The following is a 25189-nucleotide window of genomic DNA, read 5'->3' on the forward strand; positions in this document are numbered from 1 at the left end:
CATGAGTGGTGAGTAGGTCTGTGCCCAGGATCTGAACTGGCGAACCTCGGGCCGCCAATGCAGAACGCACAAACTTAACTGCTATGCCACCTGGCCAGCCCCTATGCCTTCTTATTTGATAATCAAATTGTTTTATTTAGAAAACTTTAATCCAAAGCTACCTTCTTCATTGTGCTGGATATGCATCTTTGCCTTTCCAGATCCACTCTTCACCCAAATCCATGCTACTCTGTGGTAATGGCTCTGCGGTCTGCACCGTCCCTTCTCTATGCTTCATCCCTGCACCATGCTTCTCTAATCCTGCACATATCTTTATAAAATCATTAAACTCTCCTAAATTACCTGGTTGGTTTCTCCCCAAAGCCCTGTCTGACACTTGCCCCCACTTCAATTCTTTTTAATTTTATGTCTCTTCTGTACTTTTTATCTTCAGTTTATTGTTTTGCACATGATGCTTTATAGACATTCTAAGATTGATTCAGTTGCTTTCAAAGACTGTAAACTCTTTGAAGGTGGAGACCTTGTGTTCCATTTCTTCGTATCCACCAGTGGTTTAAGCAAAGTGATTCCTATCAATTGATGCTCACATTTGCTATTTCTTTTATCTTGTTGGTTGAGTTGTCTCAGTGGCAATGTTCAGGACTAGCAAAATCAGTGTTATGGGAGCTAAAACAGAAGGGGAAAAAAGAATATTCCCAACACTGAAAATAAGTATTATCCAGCTTGGGAAATGCTGTGCACTTTCCTTAAATTTGACTTGAGAAATAAATATGGAGTAATTAAACTCTTCATTTGTACCCAGATTTAAGCTGTGTTTATACAATTCCAGAACAGTGAGTTCAGTATCACCTTAAACAAATCAATAGAAAAATAACAATGTGTGACTTGTGATAGAGACACAGCCCACATCTTAGATCAGAAGCTGCAAGTATCACTAAGCAATATCCTCAGGAAATTATATCCTAGGATTTTAATAACAGCTCTCCATGGATCCAATGATTTATAATTGTTTTATTCTGGGACAGGACATCAGTTTTATGAGCATTTAATAAACAAGCTGTATGGGTTTACCTTCCCTGTGCAGTTGATGACTCTCTCTAAATGCACAGATGGCTCCAAAACACCATGAAACATCTCAACACACAGCTGGCTGCATTTGGACATAGCAAAATTTATCAGTGGGGGCCAGCCCAGTGGTGTAGCAGTTAAGTTTGCACTCTCTGCTTCGGTGGTCCATGGTTCACAGGTTTGCATCCCAAGTGCAGACCTACACACCACTTATCAAGCTATGCTGTGGCAGCTTCCCATATATAAAGTAGAGGAAAATGGGCACAGATGTTAGCCCAGGGCCAATCTTTCTCAGCAAAAAGAGGAGGATTGGCAACAGAAGTTAGCTCAGGGCTAATCTTCCTCACCAAAAAAAAAAAAAATTATCAGTGGCTGTTGAGAGGAACCCAGGTGTCCAGAAGATGCTTCACTTTGTCAATATGCTTGAATATTTCATTACCATGTCATGACTCCAAAATTAAGTTCTTCATATAAATGTCTACCTACGTGAGAACTGGCAATTTATGGCCCAAAAAGTCTATTTGCAATTCCAGAAAGTATGGAATTAGTTGAGGTCAATATTGATAAGATGCAGGAGGTTGAGAGAAATAAAAATGACTTATTTATTGAGCACATAATATGCATGAGGTACTAGGCTAAGAACTTCATAAATATCATTTTATTTAATCTTTACAAAAAGACTGTGAGCAAAGTATTATTATTATCCCCAGTTTACAGATAGAAAAACTGAGGCACAGAGAAGTTAATTAACTTGCCCAAGGTCACAAGATCCATAAGGAAGCCTTAGAATCAAGATTTGAACTCAGACAACCTGGCTTTGGAGCCTATTTTTAATCACAAAACCACCATATTGTCTTGCCATCTTAGAGGAAGTTAGACCCAAGTAAGTCTAGAATAGGCCTAAGGTCTAACTAACACCACTGTATTCAGGTAGACTTAACATTTTAGTTGATAAATACGTGGAGATAACAATACAATAGCAAAGGGAGGCTTCTGTGAAGTCCTATTAGACTGTCCAGCATCATACACCAAGGCTCATGCTCATTAATAAGAGGATTCTCTTCCCCTCACTCTGTGCCACTTTGCTCTCAATTCGGCTAATGATAGTGAACTTGATTTACATAACGGAAGTAGAAAACTAGAATGAGAGAGGAAAGCAACTAGAAACATGAAAGGGGGACAGGGTGATACTGAAGAAAGAAAATATACACCAATAGACCTAAGACTATAGAAAATATCATGTGGTGACCCCTGAGTGGATAGTCATCCCTGAGGGACTCCTACCGATAATCCTGAGTCTAAGACAGCTTGGTTCATCGTTTATGTTCTTAGCTTTTCGTCCTCCTTAGGTGAGGAAATATGCACCACACATTAGAGAGGTTTTCATTAAAATATTTAATTGTTTTAGTTTTGGCAATTTAAATATTCAATTACCCATAACTTCACTTATGCAGAATTCCCCTTCTCTGCTACCAAAGGTGGTACTCTCATTTTTAGAAGGTTTGAGATCACCAGTCTTGAGCTAGAAGTCCCTGTAGGAACTAGGATGACTTGGAGGATCACAAAAGATATCAGTCTGGATGGAATATATTGTCATGATACATTTCTGGAAAAAATTTACTCTATTGATTGTTGGCTATTTCCTGATTTTCTTTTTTTTTTTTCAAATCAGAGAACTGTAAGGTTGAAAGTTACTCTAAAAGCAGTAGAAAGAGCCATCTGACCAGGAGGAAATCATTTAACCTCTCTCAGTCTTGGTTTTCTCATATCTTTAAAATGAGCTATATTAATACCAACATTTCAAAGTTGTTATAAACATGAAAAATAAAATATGCTCAGTGGCTGGCCCAGAGCAATTACTCAAAAGTGGCACTTTTAGGGAAAAGGTGTAGCAGAATGGGTTAAGAGAGAAAGCTCCAAAGCCAGGCAGCTCACACTAATATCTATCAGCTACTTGTTAGCTGTGTGACCTTGGGCAAGTTATTTACACTCTCTCTGCCTCAGTTTCTACATCCGTAAACTGAAGATAAGAATTGCATCTATCTCATAGATTTCTGTGAGAATCAGACGACAATACTTATACACACATATAACTGTACCTGGCACATTAGGGATCATTGAATGTCTATTTTGTTTTTGTTTTAGTTGAGTCATTTTCAAGATCAGATAACTGATGCCTAAAGAGGTTAAGTCATTTTCCCCAGGAATCGAGTCTCCAGTCCTAGTGTCCCTTCTTCTCTATCCCACTGTCTCAACACACCTTTGCCTGCACACTCCCACCGTACATTCCTCTTTTGCACTAGTTGTAACTGCGTCTCATCAGTCACATGTGCCCGTCAGTCTCTACAGACGTGTAGGTAAAATTTCCACAAAGGCAGCATTGAACTGCCATGAAGCTGACTGAGGATGAAGCTTTAGGTTCCGTTCAAGGGGCCCCAACAATGGGCTCACATGGTCATCTGCTTTTTGTGACTTTTGCAAAAGTAAGGTATTTTTGTATCTTGTTCCTTAAAGAGGATTGTCAAACTGTACAGGCTTCAGGCCCCAATCATCCAAATCCACTCCTGATCAAATGGAGGGCAAAATGGGGAGAAAGGCAGGATTTCATAAACAAGCAGCAGGCAATGAACGCTCTCCATGAAGCTATGGTGGGAAGCAAACCAAAAAACAAAAACTCTCCCTTTTGAAAGGAGAAAGAGAGCGTGAGCAAGCAAGCTCACTCCTGTTCTTCAATGGCTGGCTCCTTCTTCTCCTCCACGCCTCAGCTCAGTGCTCTCACAGACACCCTCCTGGATCATCTGACGAAAATAGGCTGCCCCTCCCCTGATGCTGGTTTTCGTTTATCAGAGTGCTCTGATTATTTTTCCATAGCACTATTACAATCGATATTTTTCATTTATTTACTTTCAATCTCAAATGCCTTCACAGTGTCTGGCACATAGTAAAATATTAATAAATATTGATTGAGTGAATGAATGAATGAACAAATAATCCTTTTCATCTGTCAGTTCTTGCCTCAGATATAGATGCTCTCAGGAAGCCTTCCCAGAATCGTCAAGACTGGCTTAGGCATCTTTCCCATGTCTCCTGTGCTCACACCTCCGGTGCATTTTTCACAGCAGATGGGATTCCCCCCTCACTCGTCTACCTCCTCATCAGATGGCTAGCTCCTGATGCGAGACCCTGCGCATCCTCCACCATTGTATCCCCAGCACCTAGCACAGTGCTGGGCCCATGGTAGGCACCCAGTAAATATTTGATTCAATTAAATTACTTTATTGAGTACAAAAGCTGAAGGTTGGTACACTATTTAGAAAAGAAGAAAACTAACATTTATTGTTAGTTTTGCATCTGATATTGAACTAGGTATAAGTATTTATGATAGCAAATACTTAGCAGCTAAGGGGTATGTGTTATTTGCTCTCGTTTCACAAATGAGTAAACGGAAGCTCAGAGAAGTTAGGGCTTGAGGTCACACAGTTAGTGAGATCTGGGTCAGCATTTGAACTCCGACCGCCAGACTCCAAAGGCCCTGCTCGTGTCACTGGGCCGCTCTGCCCTTGGCCGCATACACTTACTGATCCATGGGCTGATCCTCACTCCCTTGCTTGTCTTCATCTTCCCACTTAGCTGGTAAGCTCTATTAGGCCAGCAACGAAGTCTTTACCATCATGCGTATTTTGTCAATGCTGCGAAGAGTGGTTTAAACACAGTGGGATGTGGGAGTTGCTGCTTTCGCCTGTCTGACAGAGTGGATGTTTTCATGCATCTTGACATTTTGTACACACTATCAGCTTTCTCTCAGGAGTGAAACAAAGTCTTGCCTTTCTTAATCTCTCAGAAAAGCAGATGCTAAGTTAGAAGAAATGTGCTGGGGGAAATGCACCAGGAATGGTCTCGGCAGCTGTCACTGGCTGCGGTGGTTCTCTTACGGAGCTTGCCTGGGCAGAAAATATTGGCTCCTTATAAATAGACTAGAGGTTTAAACACCATCCTGAAATCAATGGGCAGGGTGACGAGGCTAAATGAGCACCAAACGCAAAGATCACAGGCAGAAATATTTTCCCGTAGGTATTCATTCTGTTTACTCAGATTCTTCCTTCTACACGCTCCTCTTCATAGGCACGTTCCCCAGCAGCGGAAACAGGCATTCCAGAAATGTGCAGGAAAAAGTTAGTTGAATATGTTCCAGTCCCTCCTACTGGGCATATCTATGTGTTTTAGACATAAAACTGATAACGCACAACCTGCTCGTGCTGGCAGATGGTAAGCTTTAAGCAAAACAACTGATTCCTTTCTGTAACTATAAATAATTTCTTGAAACAGGTAAAAAGGGAATACAGAAAGATATTGATTACTTAGTGTGAATTACTTAGTGTGAAAAAAGTACTTGCTAGGGATAAAGATATGTAGGATTACAAATCGGATCCCCTAATGATCTCTGACAGATCACCTGGCCTCCCTGGACCTCATTCACACCATGTGGTCAAGTACATGGGCTTTCAAATCAAGGTCCTGGTTCAATCCTGCTTCTGACATATCCTAGCTGTGACCTTGGGCAAACCCTTTACCTTTCTGATTTTCTGTTTCCTCATCTATAAAATGGGGCTAATGATACCACTTTCTTTCATGGGGTTGTTGCAAAAAATAAATTCTAAAATGCATATAAACACAAAGTGCTTACTTCATGGGTCAACACTGGGTTCAACAAACGATGCTATTATTAGTCGTATCATCAAATGAGGGGTTAGGCCAGAAAATCTGTAAGATCTTTTCCGGACCCAATATTCCAGGTCTCTAATGACCTAGTCATTAGAAATAATTCTAGGTCCCAGAAATGCAGTGAGACTGTGGTGAGGGTGGTGGAAATCACAAGCATTTGTCAGAGTGGAATCAATGGCAGAGGCCACTCAGAACCTGCCTTGTGTATTAAGCGTGTCTTTTACTGACTCTATTCTGACTTCTGGGCCTTGTGGACCCTGGAGGGACTGCCCCTCCCAGAGTTACCCAGTTCCTAGAGATAGTAAACAACACAGTGGAGCTCACTTTCCAAATGCAAACCAACCAATCCAGAGCTCGCATCCCCAAGCACCTCACTCACTGGGCCCGCACACTCTGGGCCACCACCCACCTGCCCTAATCGCCCCAGGGCCGCCGCGCACCAGACAACTAGGGACTCTCCGCCCCGGGGTCTGCCAATCCTGAACCCGCTTACCCTGCCTGGCCGATTTCTTATGCAGAAACCACAATAGAGTTTCTGGTCACAGTGCCGCCTCTGCCGCCCCCTCTGCTTGCTGACCACCCACGTGATTCCCCTCATTCCCAGTGTATCCTGTTCCCAAGCCCCTGTGTGACTCAACAGATATAACAAACTCTCTTTTCAATGGCACTTGTCTCCTGATCTGTTGGCCATACATAGATAATAATAAAAACTATATTTTAAACCACCCTTTTCCTCCAGGCCTCGGCTAGGGAAGCAGGGCTTGTATTCTCTCGGTTTCCTCATCCATCTCGTGCACTAGATTGTGACATAGTCACTGTCTGTGGATGTGGTTGCTGTATGGGAATCAGAACCTTTGGTTGTGTGTGGACCAGAAGCACATGCTTGATGAGCAGAGGGCACCTTTGTGAAAAGGAAAAGGTCCCCCTTGGGAACGAAGCACAGCTTAGCAAGTGACACTCTAGCTGGAGAGCAGCCCTACTTGACCCCTTGGCTGGTGCCCTTGTCCAGGCCACAGCATGTGCATCTGTATGTGGCAGCCCTGGCCTCTGAAGAGGAATGGGTTTGAGGATGAGTTTCCTATTAACTCAGCCTGGCCAGGGATCAGAAATGAAGAAGGGAAGGAGTGGCGTAAAGAAGAAAAGAGGAAAGGCAAGGAGTGGGGAAGGCTGCGGGTGGGAAAAAGAGAATGCAAAAATGATAAAACGCTTGTTCTAATTCTTAAGGAGACAGTAATCCCCTCTGCCTACCTGCCCCCCTGCCCATTTTAAACCTATATTCTCTAATTAAGCTACGAATTTTTGTGTGTGTATGTGTGAGGAAGATTAGCCCTGAGCTAACATCTGTTGCCAATCCTCCTCTTTTTTCTGCTGAGGAAGATTGGCCCTGGGCTAACATCCGTGCCCATCTTCCTCTACGTTATATGGGACGCCCCCACAGCATGGCTTGACAAGCAGTGCGTCAGTCTGCGCCCAGGATCCAAACTTGCGAACCCCAGGCCTCCAGAAGCAGAACAAGTGAACTTAACCGCTACGCCACCGGGCTGGCCCCAAGCTATGAATTTTTTAAGCTATGTCTTCCATTAGTTAGAGTCAATCCTGATTTTTGGACTTGAACAATGTAGACCCAACTGAAAAAGATCTATGTGCTTTCTTTAAGCAAAGAAAATTGTCATTTATTCAGGAGAACCACACTGTAAAATCTGGCTATTGACACAGCCTAATTTCAATAATTACCAGCAATCTTTACTTTGCAGACTGCTACAGGCCTCAAAGTTCTTGCAGTAGTAATCTAGATACTGAAAATGAATACAGGTGATATTCTTAGTAATGGACGCTACATTATTTTTCAATCTTCTCATCAGGAAGAAATCCACTCTATACAGCCTGTCTCAAGGCTAAACTACTTTTTAAATTAGAAGAAAAATATTATAGACCCCAGCTGTGAAATATTTTTCTATAATTAAAGTGAAAAGCCACACTAAATTTCTCTTCATTAAACAGATACAAAAAATAAAAGAAACAACCCAAGTATTTAGATTCTAAAATTTTGATTTGAGAATCATAAAAATAATAATAAAATGAAAGTGCAACAAGAAATATTAATATAGTGAAGACTAGAGGGATTCGTAAATATACTAATGGGGACAAAGTTTGTGACTAAGTACAATTAAATGATCATATTTCTCTAAACAAGTTTATTCTGAGGTAGTAACCAACTTCCACAGAGAGGAGGTGTAACATGTTTGGGAAGAAATGTCAATGTTTCTAGTGGCCATTAAAATGCTTTATTTGAATGTAGACTGTTGAAAATTCGGTAACCAAGCTTGTGGACTCAGAAAACCCCTACACACACATGCAGAAAGCAAGCCATCAAGGAGAAAACAGGAGTCTCCTCTCCTGATATATTAGAAACATTAGTTGAAATCTCGCCTCACGTTTGGTGTTCCTATGCCTGATGGATTCCACTGGCAGCCAGGTATGAGATTTATCACAATTGTCATAGTACTGCACTTACCATGAAAGTGAACTTGGTGCAGTAGCAGATCGGCCCACCTGGCAGGAGACCTGCGTTTTAGACTCTGCTCTGGCACTAACTGTAAGGTAAGGTCAAATCACTTAACCTCTCTACTTCTTGTTTCCCTAACCTGGAAACAGTTCTATTTATGGGCAGTTTAAAATTAATAGAGTGATCAGAATCATGTTAATATCTGCAGCCCGTATTGGTAAGGTAATAATGCACCAGACAAATGCATGATGGTTTTCATTACTATGAAACCATTTTCCTTCTCTTCCTTTGAAATATATAATAGGCTGTGATATTGTAATAGAATAAAAAATACATATCTGATCTTCCTCCTGGTTCCTGGCATAGAGCTTCTAAAACCCTTGGAATTTCCTGAGTGATGGGGTGAAAGGAACATCTTTTGTTATTCATAATAAGCCCCTTTCAATCATACCAGAGTTTACATAATGAGGTGACTCTTGGTGAGCCCCTGGATAGCTTCAGAATGAGGGCTGGTTGTCAGAAGAACAAGCCATGTGATCAAAGGGTTCCAACTTTCAGTCCCATCCCCCTGACCTCTGGGAGGGGAGAGGTGCCAGAGATGGAATTCAATCACCAATGGCCAATGACTTAATCAATCATGCCTATGCAAAGGAAGCTCCACACATGAGGTTTGGAGGTTCGGACAGCTTCTGGGTTGGTGAAGATATCAAGGTGCTGGGAGGGTGACATGCCCAGAGATGGCATAGAAGCGGCACCCACCCTCCCCCCAAAACTACCCTGTGCTTCTCTTCTATTTGGCTGTTCCCAAATTGTATCCTTTATAATAAACCAGTAATAGTAAATAAACCATTTTCCTGAGTTCTGTGAGTTATTCTAGGAAATTATCAACACTGGGGGTGGGGGCGGGGGTGGCGGATTTTGGGACTTGCCAATTTATAGCCTGTAGGTCAGAAGTACAGGTGGCCCAGACTTGCGATTGGTGTCTGAAGTGATTTGGCGGCGGGGTTGGGTGGGGGGGGGGGGGGCGCAGTCTTGTGGAACTGAGCGCTTTATCTGTGGGATCTGTGCTAACTCCAGATAGTCAGTGTCAGAACTGAACTAAATTGTAGGACACCAAGTTTGTGTCCACACAGAAATGAAGAATTGTTTGCTCAGGAAAACCCACACATTCGGTGTCAGAAGCATTGTGAGTAGAAACAGCTCATAGTATAGACTAAGATAATTGTGGACTCCTTCATGAATTAATATTAATTAATATTAATATAAATGCATAAAAACTATAAGCTGGTAAAAACAGGTAATTGTTTGGTTATTAAAATGCAATGAGATGACAAACCATCAGTGCCAAATATATTCCCAAACAAATGATTTGTTGAAATCATTAAATAATAAGAACTGTACACAACTAAATATTTTCCAGTATACTTACGTTATAGCATAAAGCCAGGATCTCTAGAACTATTGTAGGAATGCCTATACTTAGGCAAACCACCCTGTTACTCTTTATCATGTCTTCCCCTGCATGCCTCAATTTATTGAGATGGTCAAACTCTTTCAAAAACATTTTCTTTAACATCCCAGGATACATGGTCTAAGACTGCCATCTTCACAAAAACACCACATATTCAAGAATGCTTCCTAATTATGGCAGCATGGAGAATGAGAACAAGCCCAAGCATGAGAGCATCATAGATCTAGCCTGGAATCAGGCACTCATCATGTATGGTCCTGGACAAGCTATTTAACTTGTCCACCTCCAGATCTCTTCAGTAAAATAGGAATAATGATAAATACAAAGGTTGGTTGTTGTGGGAATTAGAGACAAGGCATAGATAGTGCCTGGCATAGGTATCTGTTCAATAAATGCCAGCTATGTATAATATTTATACAACTTGGTATTTGCTTGTAGAAGTATATAATTACTTCATGAGTATTAAGTTCTCTTTTGAACTATACTGTAAATTCAATCTTGCATAGTACATCTTTTGAATGTTAAACAATCCACTAGACCAGTTGGTATACAGTAGTGTAAAACCCACTTTCACACCCTAGAATCATAGGTGTATTAAGAGCTCCTAATGTCCCTAAAGTGGAAGAAATGAGATTGTTTTAATTGCAAAGATAATAGTGGCCATCAAACTACTGTTGAGACTGAGGAGAGGGCAAAGTGAAGGGTTCCTGAGTGGCTGAACCCTGAAGGGTGTGTGGGTATCCACAGAATGGGAGAATGGAAGCCCTAGAATGAGGTCCCGGGATGGACTAGGGTGAGAAGAGTTGGAGATTTTGGAAAAATGGTGGGTTATGGAAGATTAGAGACAAATGCAAACAGAATTAGATGTCAGAGGCTTTTGAGTGAAGTTATGGACACTAGGAAGCAGGAGTAGAGGCAGCTCAGAGATTTGAGTTGGGCTTTCGTTGGCTCACAATGAAAGAGCAACTTTCATTCAGAAGTAAGACCTACACAGACATAACTTAACTGCAATGCCCAAGAAAGGTAAGTAAATTAGCTCTGGCCCGGTACTAGCATTGAGTGTTTTGAAGAAAATATTTTTTAAGTATAGAATACTTTACAATTCTCAAAAAAATAATTTATATTATTTGAATCTGTTTTACATTAAGGACAGATGATTTTGTACCTCTACAAAGCATTTCTGTCAAAAACCTAGATTGAGAAGTTGCTAGAGATTATGGGATTGAATGAATACACTATATTGGTGTTTTACCTAAATGATCACAACCATCTTTAAACATCTCTAAAATATAGATCAGGGAGGAGAAACTAGGAGCTGTCAGCCAGAGGAATGATTGTTCTCTCATATTAGCAGAAAGAACATGGTCCTAGAGTTAAGAGATGTATAGTTATCAAATTAATTTAATTTTCAATTCAGCAAAGCCCCTGAGAGTTAAGGGACCCTTCTTAAGCCTGAATGTGAAAGTTATCTCAATATGACAGCTGGTTGCCTAAAGCTCAAAAGGAAGAGAATGAACCAGGGCCCAAATGTGATGCAATGAACATAGCTCTTTCTGTCTCCATAAACACGGTTATGTGTCTAAGTCCCTAAAGAGGGGCCCTCCCAACAAAAATGGCTTTGGGGACTGGTAGAGCATTGAAGGGGACTGTGCCTACTTTTCCAAGTTCTTACTTGAGTACTAATTAGACTTGGAAGATTCCAGAGTTAGAATAAGTAAAATAGTAACAATCTATAGGAAGCCACCTAAGAGGATACCTCTCTGTGTATATACCTGCATCTTTGAATTTTACTCCTAAGAGTTTTAAGATATTTAAAGGTCATCCAGTTTATATAGATATTTTAATAAAGGGCTCTTTTATTTAAAAAAAAAAGTTTAAATGCTTAATCTAGGATTTGTCTTTCTTTCAACTTTCCATATCTGAGGAGGGAGGCTTATCATTGGTCCTACAGGTCAACCCTGGCACCAGTACCAAATGGTAGTAGGTATTGGAATTGTCCCAGAAGAAGCTAGAAACCTCACCTCTTGGGAATGCCTGTTTATAGCTCAAATCAATTTGAGTGGCAGAGGTACAAATGAACAGGAAAAGGGGCCAAAACTAACTGTAAAAACATTTGTGCCCGTACATTATATGCTGTACATAAAATGCTTACTACATAATTATCTCTTGGTGTAACCAATTTGTTGGTTACTCCGTTTCTGATATTACCTTGAACCTGTTACCCACACACATTTTTCTTCTGTTTCTCACTTGTTAGTCTCTTAAATTGATCCTGACAATTTAGTTAAGGAATCTGATCTTCTGCAGGGGGTGGGAAGCGGCAGAAAGCTAGCCAAATGGTCTCAAAACATATTGGAGAACTTTCTGCTTAGAGGAAAGCCCTGTTTAAAATAAATATTTTGTTTTTTCGTTTGTTTTGTTTTGTTTGACCGTGTGGATAAACATAACTCTTAGAGTTGAGAACACAAAGTCTGTGAAGTATAAATAGACCACGTTCAAAGTTATATCTGGGGCTTTACGAAGAGACTAGCCCTAAGCTATCTCTGTATTCGGTTGTTTACCTTCTTTCAAACGCCCAAGGCAGGCTGCTTCTTGTGACCTCAAACGCTAGATCCACTTTGCTATTCTGTGGATTAGAAAAGTGGCATAGAAGGATTCACGGACTTGCTCAAGGTCATACAGATCATAACAGGTAGAGCCAGACTTCTCGTTGAGTATTCCTTCTACCACCAACACAACAGATATTTGGATTCTCTTTCTTCTGAAGACTCTAAAGGAGGATCACTCGACAAGGCATGATTCAGTCTCCATACCGTAAGCATCACTCTACTGTCCTTGAAACAGAATGTTCTGCAGCAAAGAACCTAGAAATGGAGGCTTGTAGACCCCATGGGGACAGAACATGGCAGAAAACTTTTCCTTTACACATTTATGTTCAATGCCTTAGACTAAAGAACACTGTTAGTTCAAAGTCACTTACCCAAATCTGAAGCTTGATTCTCTTTTCATTTTTGAATACGGTTTTTACTTTGAAATCGATCCCGACTGTGCTGACGAATGCAGATGTAAAGGAGTCATCCGCATAACGGAACAGAAAAGATGTTTTCCCCACACTGCTATTGCCAATGATGAGCAATTTGAACATGTAGTCAAAATTCTGATCAGAGGAGTCTTTCTGGCCATACCTGGCATCTTGGGCAGAGGCCATCTGTGGTGAAAAACAAAAGAGGTGTGGATCAGTCTCCCATTTAATATGAAGCTAGCAGCATGCTCATTATTGGCCTTGCCAGAGACAGATGTCAGACCACTCAGGAGACAAGTTGAGAGTGCTCCCCAGTCTTCTCTGACGCTGGTATCCATGGCAATAATTCCCTGCTGGAAGACAGAACAGCAAATCTTACAGCTCTTTCCAGCTGTGTTGATGTTTGTCACTGCTCAGGATTCAGAACAATCAAAGACACCAAAGGAGACGTCTATAAGAGTAACATGAAAAGCAAAGATATGAGGAACTCGCCAGGGCATGTGGGATCTACAGGTTTATAATTCCAGTGATGGAGAGACCAAAGTGGCTGAACAGCAGGGGATTTCTTACTGAATTATCTGAATTATTAGAGTCTTTCTTATTTTCTATGGAAGCACACACAAAGCACGTCTCTATTTATCTATTAATATCACATTAATTCAACATCTAACATAAATGGTAGTCTCTTTCAAATGAAAAATAATGATGATGGAAAATACATATGGTTCAAACAATGTGCCAGGAACTATTAACTAATCTAACCCTCATAACAACCTATGAGGTGGGTACTGTTATTGTTTCCATATTAAAAGAAGAAAATTTAGGCTCAGAGATATTAAGTAATGTGCTCAATTTCACACAGGCGATAAATAGCAGAGGCAGGATTCAAATCAGGCAGTGTGGTGCCAGGGCTCATGTTCTTAACCTCCACCCTATTTCCCAAAGAAGACTAGGGAAATATGTGTGTGTGCTCTACAAGACGATGTGGGAAATTTCCATTGTGAGATGCATCAATGAAGAACCTAACGGGTTCAAACCTTGGCTCCACCATTTACGGTGTAACCTTGGTTTATTATTTTAAATTGGTGTGCCTCAGTTTCCTCTCTTACACGAAATGAAAAAAATTATTATCCAACTTGGAACACTTGTGAAAATAATAGATGATATATCTGTTAAGCAGATATGGAAAGCAGCTAGCATAGAATAGAGAATGATCTCTATTATTATTATAAATGCTTTAGGTGGATGTTGATTTTTTTCTCATCTTTTTCCTCATCTTAATATCTATCAAAAATGCATTACTTCTAAGTACCATTTGGCTCCATATAGAAAAGAGGCATTTAGAATGGGGAATCCCACTGATTAGTGCATTTACTTATCACCTTTTCTGATGCTCTGATTTCTTTGGCAATTGCTGTGCTGTCCAATATGGTAGCCACTAGTCACATATGCCTACTTATATTTAAATTAATTTAAATTAAAAATTCCGTTCCTCAGTCACACTAGCCACATTTCAAGTGCACAATAGCTTTGTATGGCCAGTGGCTACTGTATTGGACAGCGCAGGTAGAGAGCATTGTCATAATTGCAGAAAGTTCTATTGGACAGTGCTAGGCTAGACAGTCTTTTATCATTTCCCATAAAATCTGATTAATAATTACATCTTTCTCTTGGGGGGTGGCAGAGAGAGAAGCCCCAGAAGATAGTGGAATGCTGGAAACAGTAACTAATGCTCAGCCTCATCTAAGACAACATCGGTTGTTGAAGTCAGGTATGTGTGTGTGTGTGTCTGTGTGTGTGTGTCTGTGTGTGTGTGTTTACAGACTATTGAGAGAAAAAGAGAGATGGTGAGATAACATATTCCCTCTCTACAAATACTTACTGTCAGTGATAGAACACAGTTATATGTATAAGAATAAGGACAAAAAGAAAATCTGTATATATTATGAAATTCAAGGGCAATAAAAATTCTGATTACATTTCATACTTTCTTGTTAAATATAAGCTTAAGCGTTTCTCTTTTTAAGTCCATGTAACCACATCGACACCTTTAGCAGTTATAACTTGTAATGAGTATTTGCCAGTGGGCAAAGCTGGGCCACTAAAACAGGCAGACATCATCATTTTCCTTTCTGGTCCAGGGGTCTACATGCTAAGGTAAACCTCCCCCAACACAAGCACCAACCAAGGACAACAATAGGATTATAATTCCTGACTCTCATTTTGAACAATGATGCCTTGCTGATGACTTCTGGTGCCCCAGAAAGCCAGGTAACTGTTTGTTTAGCACTCTCATTCCTGCAGACACAGCCCTTTCACCAGTTAACACACCCCCTTACAGAGGTGCTAAGTTCAACCAGGCTTGCAAATGGCCTTTGTTAAGAAGATCTTTCTACCATCTTTTATATGAATCAGCCTAGATCCTAGGTTCAGGATTAAGAATGTTCAGCTAAGCCACAGTCAGAAAACAGACACCACAAGTTTCCTAGATCTGCTCATTTACCGAGCCTGACAGCCTACCATATATTGCACCCCATTACTCTAAGGTGTGTTTCAACTGAGTCCTGTGGGTCTCCAGTTGCCTCAAAAGAAAAGGTGATAAAGACAGCTGCTATCAATCCCAAGTCCTATTCCAAAGTTAGACTGATTCCAAAACCTGCAGAAATATAGACATCATCAATATATAGATTTTTGAACATAATTGTGGAGACTTAGATGGAGAAAACCATACTGAAACTTCTCCACTATGAGAAATTGAAGATGTTCAATTTCAAGGGCTGATATACCTTGTTGTGTTGGCAGCAAAGAAAGTGGTGGGAGCACTGAGGGTGTCTAGGATGAGGCAGGACGAAGCTGGTGGATATGTATATCCAGGGTCTCCAAAGGATTAATTAGAAGAGTTTGCTAGCCCACTATTCTTGAAGATGATTCATTTTTTACTATTTCCTGATTTATATCCCCAATAAGATTCACAGAGAGCCAAGAAGATGTGCATTGGAAATGTATGTGTTTTTTATTAAACTTTAGAATAACGAAACAAATCCTGGCTCTGAGGATGGAGAAAGAGACTGCTCTAATCTTGCTGAGAATGGAAATGAAGCAATTTGACAGTTCATAAATGTCAAAGGGACTTACAGACAGTCGCTACGTAAATTTACTGATACCACTAAATACTAAGTCATGCGAACATTTTCAAAATTTTCATGGGAAAATATAGCTGAAATTTGAAAACATGAGTAGGCATGAAGTAATCTCCCAGAAAGCAAATTGGATTTCATAAAAGATATATAAAATATAACTCTTTAAATTGCATTAATCTTGAGTTAATTTAAAAAAAAAGAATCATAGAGTTGGAAAGAATCTTCAAGGTAGTCCAACTTCCCACTCATCCCAAAAGTCCCTTTTGTGGGCATCTCAGCATCTCAGCCCTTCACACCGAGTGACAGGAAGTTCACCAGGCTGTGAAGCAGCCTATTTCATTGCTGAACAACTGCAATAGTTATACATTTCTTTCTTAGATTTGAGTTAAAATCTACTTCCCTGTAGCTTCTGCCCGTGTGTTCTTGATTGTGCCTCATGAATCAAGAGAGAGTTGATTCCTCTCCCATTTGAAAGACCTTCAGGTATCTGAAGGAACCAATCACGGCTTCATAAGCTGTCTCTCCTCCTGCTTGGATGATGCCAACTGCTTTAGCCCCTCTCCCCACACAGGACATGTCTGAAAAATGCCACACATCCTGCTAGGTTAAAATGGACATCTCTCCAGATGTCAAAGTCCCATGCATGGCTCCCACAATTGGTCACAATATTCCAAATATTTATATGGTCACTGCAGAGTAAAATGAGACCATTATATCCTTTCACACTCAACTTAACAGTAAAGTCTCCTCAAATGCTCAGCACTTTTTTCCCACTAACTGTCATAAACATAGGTGTCCCCAAATCCTATTTATTTTTTTAATGGACATGTCAAATTTTAGATGTACCCTATTACATTTCCTTTTCTTTGTTTTGATTTACACTTTGATTCTGATCTGATAATTTTATGTCCTTTCATCAAAAATATTAGATTTGTGTCATTCCTAAATTTGATCAGTCTTCATTTTATATATTCATTTAAGACCCTGATAAAAATGCTGATCAGTTTGTAGACAAATAACAATGAACTTTTTGCCTGTTGAATATATAAATCTATGGATGAGACTTCTACAATATGTCATTAAGGAATTCGGCAAGTTGGAAGCAAATCCTTAACCTCCGGGAGTTGGTGCCTTGGAAAGTCACTGTGCTGTCCCTCTCGGTGTGCCTTGGTTCAAGCGTCGTGGATGTATAATGGATTTAGTTGAGAGAAATTAAAATAAACCTGTTGAAAAACAAGGACCCCTCTACTTTAGCTTCCTCTCAAATACCCATAATTTCTTCTTTAAAATAGGGATAATAACTTCGGGTTTCCTGCCGAGTATGTAAGGCGCTTGGAAGTTGTCATTCCCATCCTCACACAAGAAATGTTCAATTTAATATTTCTCTCAAATAAATATAGATGTCACATTGTCTCTCTGCCCACTCCCAACACAATACTGGCTGATTTGAAAAGCACCCAACCTGGAAAATAGGAACAATCGTGGTAGGTGTTGACATTTAAAACATTCATAAACAATTCCAAAAAAGTCTCTAGTTATGATTATTTTTTATTTCAATTCTAGTTTCTCCAGAAGTTCTATTGACTAGGGACAAAACTGATTACCTCTAACACATGCAACCACAGCCTACTTCAGAATTTTTGACATTTGTTTTTCAAAATAAATGGGAAAAGCAAATTATTTTTAGGGATTCCCTTGGGCATTTAAGAATCTAAACTATACTAAGCCATTTTGTGGCTCTGATGAGAAAAACAAAAACAAGTCACTTTAAATGTACTATGTTCCAGCTACTACTACTGACAGCATCTTGAAGGTCAGTGGGAGGAAGAATGAAGGTAAATTATCCAGAAAAGGAAATGCAATTCTTTGAAATTGGAAGGGTGAAAGCAAGGACGGGACATATGTATTGGAAGTGTAGAAATACGTAAAGTAGTTTCAAATCTCAATCGTTGTTACCTGGGGGAAAAGAAAAGAACAAAATAATACAAAGAATTATTCCTGAGAGCTCCAAACAAAGGACTAAAATTTTAAAAGTAAGAAGGAAAATCTTAAAAGTTAGAATTTCCAAACACCTGTCACCCGGCCCCAGGCACTTTCTCCTGGTGCAGGCCCTCCTCTGGGCAGGTTGCTCCCTCCCTGTTTGTCTGTCAGAATGGATTGGAATTGTGAAGCTCTTTGCAGTCTCCAGCCAGCAATTTCTCCGTGTGTCTGCTACTGTTTGCTCTGGCAAGAGCCAGTTGAGAAGCAATAAAACACTACTCGTGTTACTGAGGACACATCACCATTGAGCCGAGAGGATGCTGTCCAGGGAAGTGGAGGCAGCCAAGGCACTTACACTCGAACCCTGGCTTCTGAAGTCAAGGGCCTGGAAGAGTGTGGCAGCAGTCAGAAACTGTCTTTGTCCTTTTTCTTTATGTTATCTGGGAATGAATTCTATTTCATGAGACTCAGGGGAGAATGTATATGATGGTAGGCCAAATTATGGTAACGCTTCCAAGATGCAAATCACTATCCATGTTTTAAAGGTATCCCTCAAGCAAAATTTCAACGTACTCCTTTTGGCTTGTCTCTGGATCTCCATTTCATGCATAGCTTCTTTAGTAGATGTAGATAACTCGCAGCTTATGCACAGGAAAAAGGTAAAATAACTGTTAACAGCAGCTCTTACAGGACCTATACTATGTGCTTTACATATGTTATCACACCTAATCCCTTCACTGCCCCCAGATGTCACTATCTATTAGTACGCCCATGTTAGAGGAACAGTATGCTCTGGGTGTATTTCAGAAAGGCTACTTTCCCCTTCTCCTGCCAGAAGCATGAGGGGATTTTTCTCCAGCCTTCACTGTGAGAACTTGATGGGGCTCCTGAAGGTAAAATTCACAAAAGTGGGCCTCCCCTAAAACTATCCCCCTGTAGTTTTTATCTCTTAGACTTGTCCACACTAACCCTCCAGAAATTCATTATTACAGTTTAGGTTTTCCTTTCACAGTCCTGGTTCCTGTGGAGATTTCTGTTCCAGTAAGTTGTGATTCTCTGTATCCTCCTGTCTCCCCAATTTGGAGGGCAGCAGATTTCCCTGTGACCTCATTTCTCTGACGAATCTAAGAATAGTTGTTAATTTTCAGTTTGTTCAGCTTTTTTCTTGTGTGACAATGGGAGTGACAACTTCCAAGCTCCTTACGTACCGGACGGGAAACCTGAAGTCATTATCCCTATTTTAGCGATGAAATTAAAGGTATTTGAGAGGAAGCTAAAGTGGAGGAGTCCATGTTTTTCAAAAGGTCATCTTGATTTCTCTCGGCCTGTGTACTGAGCCCTCATTACCAGGACCAAATGTGTTCTTCAAGCATTACAAACATGCAGGCTCAGCTAGTTCGCTCTTCCTTCACCAAACTAACAAGCCTCAAACCTCACAGAGGAGAATATTGGAAGAGGTAAGGGTGCTTTTTCTCTTTGCTTCTAGAAAAAATTCCTTTGTTGAAGAGAGGCATGACCTAAACTTGATATATTTTAAAATTCGTTATAAAGGTTTTTGAATACCCTTTGAAATCTATAGATGTATATTGCTAGTGTCGAGAAAAAGGAAATGAAGTTCATCAAACCATGTTAAATGGTTCCTATTAGTATCAAAGACCAGTGTTCTCAGCCCTCAGTATAGTTCATTCCTGCTGTGGTTACAGAGGGTTCCCAGAGTGGGAGAGAGCCTGTATGGGGGCTGAGCAGCACCAGGGTAAGGACCACAGAGAGAAGAATGGAAGCAAAGTCTCCTGGGAAGGGAACCACAGTGGTTGGGAGAGCTCTCTGGACTCCAGTGATGCAATCCTGACAGCAGCAATGAAGCAGAGCCCTAGTCCAGCAGCTCCTGAACATCCTCATGAATATTGAAGCCAGAGGGTCATTAGCACAGTCCTGGGATTCTGGTGAGTATCTAGCTACTGGTAATCCAGGCCTTCTAAATCACAGAGTGAGGAGAGGTAGAAAATCACCATTCCACTTCCTTTCCAGCAGTTCTGAAATTATGTGCATGCAGACTCATCTGTGAAAAAGAGCATTCTACATTTTTGGTGTGATGTGAATATGGGTAAAGGGCACACACTCTACGGTTAGGCTCCCCGAGAAGGAATCCCAGGTCTGCTACTTGTGTAAACTAGGACAAGGTTTTTGTTTTGTTTTGACCTATCTAAGCTGCAATTTCCTCATCTACAAAATAGGAATAATAGTGAACTCATCCAAGTAAAATTGTTGCCATGGGTTAAGTCCTTGATTAAAGCTTCCATCATCATCTTTGTTATTCCTCTTGGTGTAGTGAAATGATATAGAAGCCATTCACTTTCTTTTTCAACTCCCATGGATGCTACTCTCTGAAATGGAAATGGTCAATTTTATAGAATATGCTTCCTCTCATTTCCTAACCTTAGACGGCAAGAGGTTTTGACACCCAACACTTCCACTCTGTAGAGTTTCATGATTACTGAAATAAACACCTTACAGTTACTCTCTCATTTCAAATATTATGACATGGAACAAAGAGTATTCATCAAAATACCCCTCAACACAGAAGCTGAGACCCTTAGAGACCTGTGTGGAGACAGAAGTCTTCTGTGGTCTGGAGAGGCTACGGGGAGGGGAATGTGGCCAACGGCCATATACCCCATGATGTGACCTGCCCTCTGACACTGCCTATCACCCAGTAACTTCTGGAGAGTTACCAAACTCATGAAACTCATGGGTGTGAGTGGACTTTTGTAGAAATTGGGAGAGAGCTAAGTTTCATGCCTGGACTAAATTTTGTTGTTAGTGCTGTCAAGTCAATTCCGACTCCTAGTGACCCTGTGTATAGCAGAGCAGAACCCTGCCCAGTCTTTTTGCACCATCCTCTCACCTTCTGATGCTATATCAGACAGTACTCCACTGCTATTCACAGAGTTTTCATGGCCAATTTTTTCAGAAGCAGGTTGTCAGGTCCTTCTTCCTAGTCTGTCTTAGTCTGGAAGCTCTGCTGACACCTGTCCACCATGGGTGACCCTGCTGATATTTGAAATACTGGTGGCAGAGCTTTCAGCATCACAGCAACACACAGGCACCACAGTATAACAACCGACAGACGGGTGATGTGGTTCCCTGATCAGGAAACAAACCGTGGTGGTAAGAGTGCTGAATCTTAACCACTAGACCACCATGGCTGGCTGGCTGGGCTAATAAGGGGGCAGAATCTAAGTAATACATGGTAAGAAAAGCATGAGAAAGAGAACTCCAAAAATTCACAGTAATTATGGGGAAACTGCCCTCATATGGCATTGGTTATAGGCGAAGTTTAACCTGATTTCTGATACTGAATTTGGTAAATCATCAAAGTCCACAGTATCATTATAGACAACAATATTGTATTATAAACTTCAAAGTTGCTAAGAGACTAGATCTTAATTATTCCCACCAGATAAAAGAAATTATAATTATGTGACGTGATAGAGGTGTTAGTTAACACTACGGTGGTAATCATATTGCAATATATAAATGTATCAAATCAACATGTGGTACACTTTAAACTAACACAATATTATATGTCAATTATATCTCAATGAAAATAAATTTTTCAGAAAGTCCACAATATCATCATTTAGGGTAAGAAATCATTGAGACTTCCATATAAATTTGCATATAAATAGTATCTTGCATACATGGTGGTTATCTCCATATTTTCCCAAAACCTCTCTAAATTAACGGCAAAGGGTTTTTACAAAAGTAAAATTCCATAAAGGCAAAGAGAAGTAGAAAAGAGAGGTAAACAAAGTTTGGGTTGGAAGTGAATGACTGGAGAAAGGGGAATCCTAGGCCCGCTAGGGAAATCCACAGGAACCCTCACCCTACAGAGCCTGGAACAGCCTTGGGATTGGAGATGCCAGGTGTCTTGATTATGAAGTGTGGCTAGAGTGACCAACCCTCCTGGTTTGCCCGGGACTGAGGGGATTTTGTGGGAAACAGCAGAACGTCCAGTGCTAAATCTAGGATGGCAGGACTTTCTGTGCTAAAACCAGCAAGCTGGGATGGTTGCTCGCTCCGGGTGCGGCTAGGGCGTGCAAACAGGAGGATTGGTTGAAAGTCCAAGCCGCACAACCCTGCCTGACCCCACAGAGCCAAGCAACTGTCTTCCCCATAGACAACTTTTTTAAAACAAAATTAACTTTGAAATATAAAAAAAAATCAAACATTCTTGACATTCACACTTCCTATATGCAGACGTCAATTTACAAAAATGAAAAGTCCTCTCTCTTAGCAACAAAATGTGAAGGATCCTTTCCAACTTTTCTCATGGATATGGATAAAATATACATAAGCTTTCTCATCATTTCTTGGTAGCAAGAAACACCAGACACTGTGTTCTCAAATGCATGCTCTCTCTTGTTGGATACATTTTTTTCAGCAATATAAAACTAAATGCTCACAGGGTACCCCAGATCCAAGATTTCCAAACTTGGGGAACTCCACCTGAATTCTGCAGAATTAGAATATTCAAAGTGGGGTTAGGTATCTGTAATTTTTAAAGCTCTCCATGTGATTCTTTTTGATCAATCAGGTTTGCAGTTCACTGGATTAACCAACGTCCACATGGAAGTCAGTGCAGGTGCACATTGTCCACGCCTCAGGGACATATGTGAGAGGAGACTGAGCAATCTGACATTTAGGCCGAGAGCCATGGGATGTGGAAATGGGGTCCTGGCACTCTCTACCAGCCGCTGTCCTCACCAGACACCCTTCTGCCAGTAGTGACAGCAGATCTCATCACCATCATGTTGACTCTGCAGAGAGGGTCTACACCCTAGAATGCCCAGGCTGCCCAGACAAGCTGAATTCTAAGAAATGTGTTAATTATCTCTGCCCTGGTAAGAGCCAGAATGTTCTGAGGGCCAGTGTGAGCTCCCTGTCAGACTTTGAGGAGGCAGAACCTACTAAGAAGCAGCAATGGCATTCTCAGAGCATATGCAGCTCTGCTCTGCTCAGCTCCGTGGAAGGTGGCCTTGACTTTCTCCAACTGCCATTTTTTAAAATAATACACAATTGGACCTTACTTCCTCTCACTCCATAAGAAAGAATCCAACACCTACAGGAGGCCAGTGTCCAAATTGAAACCACAAAATGAAAAATCTCTTGCAAGAATATCTCTTTCTGAGAAGAAAATAAAAATTAAACAGAATAGACATACCCAGTACCATGCAGTAGAAGGAAAAACCTCTCTTAAAAATACCTGGTAAAATACTCTAAAAATTCCCACTGGGAGAAAAAAACCTAAATTTTCGTATTAATATATGTGTTTCCCAAGAAATTTTAATCATTAAATATTTTTTTAAAACATGAAATATTTTAAAAATATTAAATGCCTCCAGAGATTTGCTATAAAGATTCTTTCCAAATCTTGACACTTCTCTTCCCTTTTTCCCTTCATCGAGGTAGGTCCACACACTTACAAGACAAAGGGAATATGTGGACCATTCCTGAGGAACTTGGTGGGTTAGCAATGTATGTATTTGCGTTTCCAGATTGTGCAGATCTACTAATTAGGGTGACTTACAGAGCTACTTCTCTAGATACAATCAACCCTGCTTTTCATTCAAAAGCTACTGCTACTATTATCTACTACAAAGAACAAGTCCGCCCATGCACACTTATAAAAGAATGCTCACATCCACAGGTGGGCTGTGTTTCCATTGTCCCTTTTCATGAGTTCTATCACTCAGACAGGTGTTCATGAATCAAACGTTCCAAAAAAAAGCTATCTTTTATTGCTAACACCATAGATGAGTGTCACATGAGAGTTATATTTTGCTAATTGGGACTTAACACGTTCTTTCTTCAAGCTCTTTAAGGCTCCTCAGGCTACGGCCATCTGAACAGAAAGCATTCATCAGTGTTTGCTTGCAAGACGTGCAGCTGAGGCCCTGGGCGACAAACGAGTATCAGCCGTCATGGACTAAAGTTAAACTAAAAGCAGGCATACCAACAAAGAGAGGCTCAACGCCTCCCCTCTTAACGTTACATTATGATTTGGGTTCCGAGACCATAAAAAGCTGCGAGTGTAGGAGCAAAGTGACATAGTTCCAGGTTTGTCCCAGTTAGGAGGCCAAGTATGCACACAATGAGACTCTTATAGGCTTGCTGGACCTAAATTCCTAAAACTAGACCCAATTCAATCAGCTTACTGGAGAGTGCATCAGGGAACTACTGACCCTGTCTTTTTACCATTCACTAGGAGACTGAAGACCTAGGACATTCACCCTTATGGTTTTATTGTTTAGTGGACAGAAAAATGTTTCATGACCCCAATAAAACTGATATAACACTTCAAACTAATCTGAAACATTGGTGTTGGAAAAGGCATTTGGTTTCTGCAGAGTTGAAGCTGTTAATGAATATATTAGTTGGCAAAAAAGCAATTGTTAAATTATTTTATTTTTACAATTTTGCACCTTGTTCACATTTTTGAATGTCATGAAGCCCACAATTTTATTTGAAAAACAAAAGACAAACAGCATCACAAAAAAAATGATGATAGAAATATAATTAAATGATAGAAATTAAAATGTAAACATAAATATTTTTCCCTAGAAATCTATAAGGAATAATCAAAGCACTAATATTATTATTTACATTTCTATATCACCTTTTCCATAAGAATCTCACTGGGCTTTCTCGGTTCTGCACAATACTGTAAAAGGATCCTATTAAACTCTTCCAACACTTAAATATCTCACCCCAAGAGTGTATCTATCTTCACTTGGCAACATAACATGCTTCAGTGTAAAAGAAGCCAACATTGAGCCTAAAAGGAAGAGTACAATAATTGAAATGAACAATTCCTCAATGAGCTTAACAAAAGGCTGCAGATGGCAGAAGGAAGGGTCAACAAACTTGAAGATAAATCAACAGAAATTCTACAATTGACAAAGAGAAAGAAAAAAATAAAGAAAAATGAGCAGAACCTCAGTGATTTGTGGAACAATATCTGAAGTTTAACATACATGTAATTGGAGTCTCAGAAGGAAAAAGATGGGAAAATATTTGAAGATATAATGGCTAAATATTTTTCAAATTTGGTCACAAACATAAATTTAACATAACTTAGAAGCTCATTCAAACTGCTAAAACTGAGTAAATATAAAGAAAACATATCTAGGCATATTATAGTCAAACTATTCAAATTCAAAGTTAAATAGAAAACCTTGAAAACAGAAAAAGTGACATATTACATACAAGGATACAAT

At 40.2% G+C, this 25189-nt stretch overlaps 1 protein-coding gene across 2 annotated transcripts in view; it reads right to left on the reverse strand.

Annotated features, from left to right (window-relative positions):
* Positions 1-25189, reverse strand: part of RAB3C (RAB3C, member RAS oncogene family) — a 271180-nt gene that overhangs the window by 233427 nt on the left and 12564 nt on the right. For both annotated transcript variants that reach the window (XM_058564045.1, XM_058564044.1), the window contains exon 2: positions 12748-12975. In XM_058564045.1, the coding sequence (XP_058420028.1) occupies positions 12748-12975 (228 nt within the window). The remainder of the gene's footprint in view (positions 1-12747; positions 12976-25189) is intronic.

The sequence above is a fragment of the Diceros bicornis genome, chromosome 20 (assembly GCF_020826845.1).
Source record: "Diceros bicornis minor isolate mBicDic1 chromosome 20, mDicBic1.mat.cur, whole genome shotgun sequence".
Lineage (NCBI taxonomy): Eukaryota > Metazoa > Chordata > Mammalia > Perissodactyla > Rhinocerotidae > Diceros > Diceros bicornis.